The following is a 9,882-nucleotide window of genomic DNA, read 5'->3' as shown; positions in this document are numbered from 1 at the left end:
GCCCCGGCATCACGTGACGGGCCGCCTCCTGCCCGCTTCTGGCCTCTACGGACCCAGGCGGGCAGGACGGGGGCGGCGGAGGTTCCACCCGGGCGAAGGTCAGCGGGTTTGGCAGGTCGCATCCCGGGCGCCGGCGGTCCCGAGCCTCCTGGGACTCGCATCGAGACGGGATGGCCAAACTAGCGGCGCTAGGACCCCTGGGCAGAGCCTTGGGGAAGGGAGTCGGTGGGCGGAGGGCAATACCTTACATGGTACACTCCCCCTCCCGCGGCGGTCACCATCTGAGTCCGCTGCCCAAAATAGCCCCCGGCGCCCGCCGGTCTGCCCCTTGGCCGGGAGATGGCTGCTGTCTCCGACCCCGTGGGGCTGGGTGCTCCGCGGGGACCGGCGCGCCCCGAGCCCCCTCCCACCCGCTTCCACCCAGTGCACGGTGCCAACATCCGCGTCGACCTCTCCGGGACGCGGGCCACACGCGTGGAGAGCTTCGCCCACGGTGTGTGCTTCAGTCGCGAGCCGCTGGCCCCCGGCCAGGTGTTCCTGGTGGAGATCGAGGAGAAAGAGCTGGGCTGGTGCGGGCACCTGCGCCTCGGCCTGACCGCGCTGGACCCCGCCAGTCTGGCCGCCGTGCCCGAGTTTTCGCTACCGGACCTGGTCAGCCTTGGGCACACCTGGGTCTTCGCCATCACGCGCCATCATAACCGCGTGCCCCGGGAGGGCCGCCCGGAGGCAGAGGCCCTAGCCCCTAGTCGCCCCCCAGCACTTCTGGTGGAACCGTATCTCTGCATCGAGCAGTTTCGCATTCCCCGCGATCGCCTGGTCGGCCGCAGCCGGCCGGGTTTGTACAGCCACCTCTTGGATCAGCTCTATGAACTGAATGTGCTGCCTCCGACTGCGCGCCGCAGCCGCCTGGGCGTTCTCTTCTGCCCGCGCCCGGATGGCACGGCTGACATGCATATCGTCATCAACGGCGAGGACATGGGCCCCAGCGCCCGGGGGCTGCCAGCCGCCCAGCCCCTCTACGCGGTGGTGGACGTCTTCGCCTCCACCAAGAGCGTGCGCTTGATCCAGCTGGAGTATGGCTGTAGGTATCCCATCCCCTGGGCAGCGACCCCTCCTGGCCCCCAGTGGGGACAGAAACCTGCTAGGACTTCTGGACCAGCTGGCAAGGCCTTGGTCTGTCCAGAGTTGCTTTAGAAGTTGGGGAACCTGGGACTTCCCTGGTGGTCCAGTGGCTAGGACTCAGTGGGTCCAATGCAGGGAACTGGGATTCCATTCCTGGTCAGGGAACTGGATCCCACGTGCCACAGCTAGGAGTGTGCATGCTGCAACTAAGACCTGGCACAGCCAAATAAATACATAAATATTTAAAAAAAAAAAAAAAGGTGGAGTGGGGAATCTGACTTCAGATTCTGCCTCTGCCTGTGGCCTTGGACAAGTCAATTCCCCTGGCTTTGGGCCTCGATTTACCCACCTTGGCTGTGATCGATTAAGTTGTCCTCTAAATCCCTTTTCTGGCTTTGCCAATTATTTTCTGTATTAACCTAGGGCATGAATTCTAAACCACTTTTCGATTTTGGTCCTCTGAGAATTATGTCTATTAGACAAATAAATACTCATCGATTTGAGTATACAGAGTTTAAAGGCATCACCTCAACCCCTAAGAGCTTCTGAATCCTGAGGTCTGGTTCATGATAGCACCATTAAGCCCTTTATTTATACATCTGAGCGTGTGTGTGCGTGTGCACTCAGTTGCCTCCACAGTTTGCGACCCTATGGACCGCAGCCCACCAGGCTTCTCTGTCCATGAGATTCTCCAGGCAAGAATACTGGAGTGGGTTGCCATGCCTTCCTCCAGGGGATCTTCCTGACCCAGAGATGGAACCTACAGCTCCTGCAGCTCCTACGTTGGCAAGTGGATTCTTTACCACTGAACCGCCTGGGAATCCATACATCTGAATTCACATTTTATGATTTCAGTAGATGAGAACCCTCTCTGTGCCAGGTCTGTGCTGGAGGCTGGGGTTGCGCAGATTTATCAGACTCTACCCCTGCCCCCAGAAGCTGCTAAGGGAAGGGAGAGGAGCAGGGTGATGCTATCAAGGAGACAGAGCTGCAGTGTTGGGGAAGTGCTGCACGAGAGGTGCTTATCTCAATAATGTAAACAGCTCCGAGCCAGAGAGTGAAGGGACCAAGACCTAGATCTGGGTTCCGGCCTCGGCTCCCCCGCCCCACCCCCCACCCCCCCACTGCTTTTGCCTTAGACAGCCTTCTCTCCACAGTGCCATCGCTGCAGACCCTGTGCCGCCTGGTGATCCAGAGGAGTGTGGTGCACCGGTTGGCCATTGATGGGCTCCACCTGCCCAAAGGACTTAAGGATTTCTGCAAATATGAGTGAAGGCCTGCACCGCCCTGGAGCAGGGCCACGCGAGTGCATCCTGGCCCCAGAGGCGTGCCTGCCCTGAAGCTGGCCATGCTACTGCCAGCCAGGACGGAAATAAACACAGCCGATGTTGCCACTGATCCTTGGAGGGTCTCCTTGCCCTTGAAATCTGGGAAGGGCATTTCTTTTAGAATCACTGGGGCTCAGCAGGGCAGGTGAAAGAGAGCGTTTCGACATCACCTAGACCAGTGACTCCTAGCCTGACTACTCGTGATCTAAGACAGATTGCCAGCACTCCAGGCCCAGTCTCTAGAGATTCTCATTTGATTTGCCAAAGGACATTGTTTTTGCAAAAGTTCCCCTTGAGATACTAAGGAATAGCCAGGGTTGAGAAGCATTTCCCCCAAGTAGAGGTCTCAACTTTGGCTCATGGTGTAACCATTTGAGAAACTTTGAAAAATACTGCTAACTGGGTCTGACCCTGGGATTCTGATTTAGTTAACCCCGGAATAAGGCTGAGTATCAGGATTTCTAAAAGCTTCCAAGAGAATCCAAGAGAATCTAACGTGCAGCCTGGGGTGAGAACCAATGCCCTAGAGCAACTACATCATTTCACAGATGGGAAGTGGAAGCCCAGAGATGGGAATGTAGTTGGCCAAGGACACACAGCAAATGAATGAATACAGGGTGTTTCCTCCTCACACACTACAGGGCACAAAGCACCCAACTCCTTTATTTGTCATCTCCGATCATTTCTTCCATACAGATGATCTCATTTGATCCTTCATAACTTCTGGTGAAGTAGTGGGCAGTCATTCCCCCCATCTTACAGATAAGGGTATCAAGGAACAGAACTGTCCAGGTGACTTGCCCAAGGTAAAGGCAAGAACCTAGAATGCCCAGTTCCTGGTCCGGTGCTCTTTTAGCGCCATCCATTGTCAGATGCAGGTTCTAGAATGAACAGGTCAATCCTGTGAGGTGGGTTCTAGGTGTAAAAGGGAAGGACTATGAAGGGACTTCCCTGGTGGCTCAGAGGTTAAAGCATCTGCCTCCAATGCGGGAGACCTGGGTTTGATCCCTGGGTCGGGAAGATCCCCTGGAGAAGGAAATGGTACCCACTCCAGTACTCTTGCCTGGAGAATCCCATGGACGGAGAAGCCTGGTAGGCTACAGTCCACGGGGTCGCAGAGTCGGACACGACTGAGCGACTTCACTATACTATCACTATGAGGTGACATTCTAGAAGGGTGGAGAAGGTAGGGCAGGAGGCAGATGACTGTTCCCTCACAAATAGGGGCTTTGGGGAAGCCATGTCCTATTTCATGCCTCCACAGACTCAGCCAGGTCTTCCGTCTTCTGGCCAAGGTGAGGGGTCTCTTGGAACTGGGGGGTGTACAGCTTCCTGAAAACCTGAGTCCTGCTCTGGGGAGGTGGTGGTTCTGCTTGCTGGGCATTTTTGGTCTTGCCCTGGAGTCAGTTCTCTTTGAAGAAAGCCATTCCCAAAGTCCTTGCCAAGAGCCACCCAGTTGTTCATTCATTCATTCAACAAACAAGGCTCCATCACCTATCTGCATTAAGGACTGATTTGGGGTGTGGATATGAGTAAAACCCAGTTCCCAACCACCAGACCACCCTCTTGGGCAGGTCTTGATTGCTCCTGATCCCAGTGCTCTGCTACTATGCCCTGCCCCTCAGGGCCTCCTCCTCCAAGACCAAGAATAACACTCCATCCCATTCCTGTCTCTGCAGGTGGGGCTGCTTCTCTGGGCTCATCTCTTGGCCTCTATAGTCCTATAGAGCCGGGGGTTGTAGCCTCTGGCGGACAAGGCCCACTGAGCCAGAAAGCTGAGCAGGTGACACCTGTTGCCCAGGCCTGGGGCCCGGCCCCTGGGGGCACTGGCTGGGAGCCACCGAGGCAGGAGTACAACTGGTACTGCCACAAATTCCCCGCCGCGAGGCAGCCGGAGAACCTGGGCCGGGAGGATGGCTGCTCCAGAAGCAGAGCCCCCCAGCCGGGCGGCCCCAGCAGGCCTGTGCCTCTGCTGCTGCGTGGGCTGTCACCTGGGGCTCCGCCAATGCCCGCCGACGCAGGGGGGAAGGAGGCCAACTCCCAGCCCGACATCTGCATCCTGACCTTGGCCATGATGATCGCTGGCATCCCTACCGTGCCCGTCCCGGGCCTGCGGGAGGAGGACCTGATCCGGGCGGCTCAAGCTTTCATGATGGCCCATCCGGAGCCGGAGGGGGCTGTGGAGGGGGCCCAGTGGGTGCAGGCACAGACCCACACAGCCTCTGGGCCAATGGCCTTAGCAAGATCCCGGAGGGGCCAGCCTCCTGGCTCCTACTTGTAGCTGGATGAAATAGCACCAGACACATAGGGTGGCTTCTCCGTATGGTTTTTGGGCAGGCAGGGTTGGTGGTGCCTATGGCAGGGACTGGAATAAGGTGGTGGTCTGAGCCACTCTGACAAATACTGGCCCATTCAGGGCCCAGACTCCAGGAAGTTCCCAGAAACCATTAAGCTGGGAGATGGGTCTTTGATCAGAGTAGTTACAATGAGAATTACTGAGGTAGGTGGCCCTGCTTGGAGAGTGGAGGCTTCTTTTGTACCGTTTTGGTACTCCCATCAGAATTCTTGTGCAAAGCCCTAGGCAACGTGCACTTTTCTCCTGCCTTTTGTTTCTCACTCTGCTGAGGGCAGGTGATGAGACCACAGGCAAGGAAGGGACATTAACTCTTACTTGAGCACCCACTGGGCATCAGCCCATCACATTCCCATTCTCCTCTCATCTTACCAGTGCTCTGGGAAAGCTCCATTTTTACAGGTGAATGAATTGTGGCTTAGAGAGGTGACTTGCCTCAAGTCTCAGGGCATGTAAAAGGCAGCACCAGGCCTCAGAAAACAGACAGGGAAGAAACCAGCCTGTAATGTCAGACTCTGTAGAGTCTAGTCGTTCTATAGTATTGGGGTGGCCAAAAAGGTTGTTCAGGTTTTTCCTAACATCTCACAGAAAAACCCGAACATTTTGGCCAACCCAGTATTTCCTAAACTTCCTTCTATGAGACAAAAAACTAGACAAGTGCTAAAACAGACAACATTCACTTTAATAACCTCAGGATGGGGGAGTGTGGCAGGTGGTGAGGCTGAGAGCCAGGCTCTCAGCCTCTGGGGGGCTTTTCCTCTGTGGGTAAGGTGTCATCTCATGACTGTGGAAGCTCTTACCAAGTCCGAATCTTCATCTTCACTCAGTGTCTTATCTCTTATCCTACAGTAGGTATTACCTGTTAAGGCCCTTGAGCTAAGAATGGGTTTTACTTTTTGAAAAGGTTAGGGGGAAAAAAAAACAACCCACACAACAAAGAACCAGGAATATACAACAGGCTGTAAGTGCCCAACAAAGTCTAGGATCCTGACTATCGGGCCCTTTATGGGACAGCTTTGCTGCCTCCTGTTTTAGGAATCTAGACACATGGGTAGCAGGCTGCAGAAGAGAAGACCCTTGTGCCTCTTCCCTGGAAGGAGGGTCTAAGAAGTACAGCAGTGTGAGTGTTGGAGGGTGTTGGGGGGGGGATGTGAGTGATACACGAGGATGAACATCACGGGTAATCAGAGTTGGACCTGCTCATAAGGGCCAATCCAGCTGTCGGCCAGTTCCCGCAGGGTGCTGTACCGCCGTTCAAACTCCTCCTGGCTGCAATGCTGCAGGAGCTGACTCACCTCCTCTGTGAGGAGAGCCACGGCCAAGCGCTTCTCCAGGGTCTCGCTCCATGTGCTGCCCAGGATGTCACTGAGGTTGGGGGCACAGCCTGCCGTCCACTCAGCAGGCAGCATGTCGGGCTGGAGCTCCTGGCGGTGGGCACTGAGCATGGCCAGGATGTGACGGCAGGGCAGATGGAAGGCCTGGTTGAAGTAGCAGCTGCAGCTGGCCGGGGGCTGGGGCTGCACCCTGTGGGTGTCCTCCAGGATCTGTATGTTCACCTTTTCGGAACCCGAGCCGATGAGGTGCATGGATTTCTGGACCACAGCAAGCTCGCCCAGGCAGAGCTGGGCGGCCGGCCCCGTGCAGATGGCATTAAGTGAGTGCTGGATGCGGGCTTCCACCAACTGCTCCACTTTGGGGCTTTCGGGACTGCCCTCCACAGGGGTGTAATGGTTCGGGGGACTTGGGCCCAGGTTGAAACTCACCTTGTCTCCCGAGTTCTGCTGCAGGTACCGGAGCAGGGCGCTCATGCCTTTTTCTACCACTGGGGTGGTGCCAAAGAACTGGCTGAGGAGGCGGGTGGTGACCTCCAGGCCCTGAAAATAGCGGCTGCTCTCGGCTTGGCTTCTCCAGCGGTGGGCCAGCCAGATGCGGTCGTTGAGCAGCCAGTGTGAGTGGAGCGCGGGCAGCTGGGCCGGTGGGATGCAGGTGCTCAGCAGCACGTACAGCTTCCGCAGGTTCCCGGCTGTGGCCGAGCACATGGTGCTCCGCAGGGCCGTCAGGAGCAGCCTCTCCACTGGCTGCTCGAGGGCCAGTTGACAGAACTTGCCCTGGAGGAACTTACAGATGTGGAAGGCCGAAAGCAGGACCTCAGCTGCGGGGAACTCCATAGCAAGGGTGGGCAGTAAGAGGAAGTAGGGATCCACCAGAATGGTACAGACTCTCTCCCATGCTGGGTTAAACTTCTTGAACACCTGGAACATGTGGGCCAAGCCTTCAGCATCCTCCTTGGCAAGAATGGCGAAGTAGACGGCCCGGGAAAGATGACCCTCCAGTGGCACCCGGGGTCCATCCACCAGGAAGGTGTATAACACCTCACCCCTCGGGTTATAGGTCCGGTGGATAAATAGGATCTCGGGAAAATGGGTAAAGACCCTCTGCATATAGCAGCTCTGATAGTTGAGGGTCTCCAACTGCGCGGTCTTGTTAAGCTGGTAGAGCAGCAGAGGTGGGCTTGGGTCCTCAATCAGGAACTCATTCAGCACTGTCAGCGCCATGGGGAAAATGGGAAATGTCTCAATGCCAAGGTCAAAATATTTGCTCTGTGTGTCTGCCAAACAGAAGGCTCCCACTCTCTCAAGCTCCAACTAAGTCAAGGCTTGAGGCTAGGCTGTAGACACTAGATCTTAATCCAAAGATGGGCCTGTGGAGAAGAAAAGAGGTTTAAGGAGCCAGTAGGGGTTTGGCTCTTCAATTATTCATGCAGACAATATTTTATTCCTTAACTATGTATCAGCACTGTTCTGAGGGACATGCAATAAACATGTAAACAAACAAGGATGTATCAGATAATGAAGTTTATAAAGACTCTAAAACAGGGTAAGGGTAGGCTGGAGGAAGGAGGGATGCCTTAGCCAAGGTGGCCAAGGAAGCCCTCTCTGGGTGGTCGGAGGATGACTTGGAGCTGAGAGCTAATTGATAAGTCAGCATGGAAGGATTTGGTGCCAGGAGATTTGAGTGAGTGTGAAGGGCGGAGCTGCCTTTTTTTTCCTTAAATATTTAAAATATTTGTGCAGCACTCTGTATTTACTTCTTGGCCTCCATTCCTTCATTGGTCCTGGTATATACAAGAGAACTGCAATTGCTCCAGACTTACTGTGTGATCTTGGGCCAGTCAGTGATCCCTCTAGGCCTCAATCCCTTCAACGGAAAACGGGGTTAACAAGTGTTCATAAGTCTTTCCTCCCTCTACGTTAATCCCTCTATTAACTGTAATACTTTGTTCAAATATTTCCTCTATTTAGCCCCTCAAACCGGTTACTGTCCCCATTTTACAGATGAGAAACTGAGGCTCAAAGAAGTTAAGTTTTGCCTACCATCACTAAGTAGCTGGAAGCTGAGTCTTTGGCTCGGGATTCTGACAGCTTGCCACAGTAAAAAACCAGAGACAGAGAGGGGATACGGCCTCTGACCTCTCACCTCTAACCCAGGTGGCAGGATGTGGATGTCTGACGTTCGCATTCGGGGTCTGGCCAGAGCCAGAAGAGAAGTCAACCTCCCACCCCTTTGGTGACTACGGTCACCAGCTGCCTCACACCACCCCTTCAGGCATTACTCACCCACAGCTTGGCTCCGTCGCCATTTCTCCCTATTTGACCCTGCCTCTGACTCTGACTGACCTCTAGGCTCACCAACCGCGGTGCCAGCTTCCTGTGACTCGGGCCAATGGCCTGAGGAATTCGCTTTCGGACTTTGTGGCAACGACCAGTCATAGCCCGGCGACTTGTGGGCGGGCGCTGTTACCAGGGTTACGAGGGGCTCGGCTGGCGGCAACCAATGAGAGCCCGAAGACACTAGGATCCTTTGGAGTCTGAGCTCTGAAGCTGAAACTGCGGAGCCACACTTCTGGGAAGAGGGCTGGAAGGGCGGGTTACTATGGAAACTCCCTCAGAGGGCAAAAGGCAAAAAGAAAATAAATAGCAGCGTTTCAAGATTTTTTTGTCTTCTCTGGTCAAATTCCAAAGCCCCAGGAGGGTAGGAAGTGGTGCCTGTGTGATTGCACTGTGTCCCGTCTTATGGGGAAGTTGAGGCCCGGGTCTCAAATTTTGCTTCTCTCCAAGGGTCGAGGGGCCCAACTCTCGGAACTGAGGAGATCGAGGTCTTCTTGAGAGAGCTGAACTTGGGTATTGCTCAGCCCAACCCCTCCAGTATTTTACAGGCAAGATCCAGAATAGTGTTGTGACTGTTAAGGTCATGGTGAACTAGTGCAAGAAGCAGGATTGACTACCATCTTTTGACCTCGGTTCTGTTGAAGATGGTTCTTGGAAAGCTGGGAAGCTACCAGGCTTTAGGTGACTAAGGTTACAAACTAGCAACAACAACAAAAGTCTGTGTTGGTGCTTAAACCTCCATTGAATCTAGAAGGGAAACTGGGATTAGAACAGGCCAATGGATTCGTTTTTGCAGATGAGGAAACTGGGGTCAAAGAAATTAAGGACTTGCCCACAGTCACCCAGCAAGTTGAGAGCAGTCAAGTCTTGGACCCAGGTTTCTTCCCTCCCAATCTATTTGGCTTCTTCAGGCTAGAATATGAGGCAGCCTGAAGTCCATGTTGAAGACTTGGTTGCAGGAAGAGGATGAAGCAAGGGGAGGATCGCTAATCACTGAATTTGAGGCATCGCACTCTATTTGGCTGCACAACACCCAGATTCCTTCACTGTTCAGGCAGAACACATTTCTCTTGCTTATTTGCTTTTATTTAAAGAGCAGAAACAAAACAAAACTTTAATATGAATAAAAATAGGTACAAACACATTCTTTGTAAAGAGCAGCAACAGCCAAGTAGCACACTCCTTCCCTTTAGTCCCTGAAACCAGGTCCGTTTTATCTCCCCCTATCCTGGGGCTGGGTTATCATCTCTGTAAAGTTAGTAAGGTCTGATCTCAGGGGTTGAGGGGGGAAGAGGAATGACCTTTCTGCATGGAAATAACTTTGGCCTTGAACAATGAATGAGGCTCCCAAGGAAAACCAAAGGCAGGGCAGAAATGGGGCAGATTCAAAGGACTGTCACACAGTAGGGTT

The 9,882-nt window shown here is 54.1% G+C and overlaps 3 protein-coding genes across 4 annotated transcripts; 2 read left to right on the top strand and 1 right to left on the bottom strand.

The window, feature by feature from the left end:
- Window positions 1-153: 153 nt before the first annotated feature.
- On the top strand, window positions 154-2,395 carry NEURL2 (neuralized E3 ubiquitin protein ligase 2). Its single transcript, XM_068987767.1, has 2 exons — window positions 154-1,081; window positions 2,280-2,395. The coding sequence occupies exons 1-2, from the start codon at window positions 340-342 to the stop codon at window positions 2,393-2,395; spliced, it is 858 nt and encodes a 285-aa protein (XP_068843868.1). The 5' UTR covers window positions 154-339.
- A 1,295-nt stretch (window positions 2,396-3,690) lies between these two features.
- On the top strand, window positions 3,691-4,731 carry SPATA25 (spermatogenesis associated 25). Its single transcript, XM_068986669.1, has 2 exons — window positions 3,691-3,745; window positions 4,130-4,731. The coding sequence occupies exons 1-2, from the start codon at window positions 3,691-3,693 to the stop codon at window positions 4,729-4,731; spliced, it is 657 nt and encodes a 218-aa protein (XP_068842770.1).
- Window positions 4,732-5,563: 832 nt separating this feature from the next.
- Window positions 5,564-8,440, bottom strand: ZSWIM1 (zinc finger SWIM-type containing 1). 2 transcript variants are annotated; one of them, XM_068987474.1, is made up of 3 exons: window positions 8,421-8,440; window positions 7,958-8,001; window positions 5,564-7,504 (listed from the first exon to the last, which is right to left on the bottom strand). In XM_068987474.1, exon 3 carries the CDS (start codon window positions 7,356-7,358, stop codon window positions 5,988-5,990), a length of 1,371 nt encoding a protein of 456 aa, XP_068843575.1. In that variant the 5' UTR covers window positions 7,359-7,504; window positions 7,958-8,001; window positions 8,421-8,440; the 3' UTR covers window positions 5,564-5,987. The 2 variants fall into 2 exon arrangements, with proteins under 2 accessions (XP_068843575.1, XP_068843576.1); XM_068987475.1 differs by lacking the exon at window positions 7,958-8,001 and having other exon boundaries at window positions 8,421-8,436.
- Between the last annotated feature and the right edge of the window lie 1,442 nt (window positions 8,441-9,882).

The sequence above is a fragment of the Capricornis sumatraensis genome, chromosome 15, assembly GCF_032405125.1.
Source record: "Capricornis sumatraensis isolate serow.1 chromosome 15, serow.2, whole genome shotgun sequence".
NCBI lineage: Eukaryota > Metazoa > Chordata > Mammalia > Artiodactyla > Bovidae > Capricornis > Capricornis sumatraensis.
This window is presented reverse-complemented; position numbering and strand designations above follow the sequence as displayed.

Excerpts from the sequence above, each read along its gene's own strand:
- NEURL2 (XM_068987767.1), top strand. The coding sequence starts at position 340 with ATGGCTGCTGTCTCCGACCCCGTGGGGCTGGGTGCTCCGCGGGGACCG. Across the intron at positions 1,082-2,279 it reads GATCCAGCTGGAGTATGGCT|TGCCATCGCTGCAGACCCTG; the intron begins GTAGGTATCCCA and ends TTCTCTCCACAG.
- SPATA25 (XM_068986669.1), top strand. The coding sequence starts at position 3,691 with ATGTCCTATTTCATGCCTCCACAGACTCAGCCAGGTCTTCCGTCTTCT. Across the intron at positions 3,746-4,129 it reads TCTTCCGTCTTCTGGCCAAG|GTGGGGCTGCTTCTCTGGGC; the intron begins GTGAGGGGTCTC and ends CTGTCTCTGCAG.
- ZSWIM1 (XM_068987474.1), bottom strand. The coding sequence starts at position 7,358 with ATGGCGCTGACAGTGCTGAATGAGTTCCTGATTGAGGACCCAAGCCCA.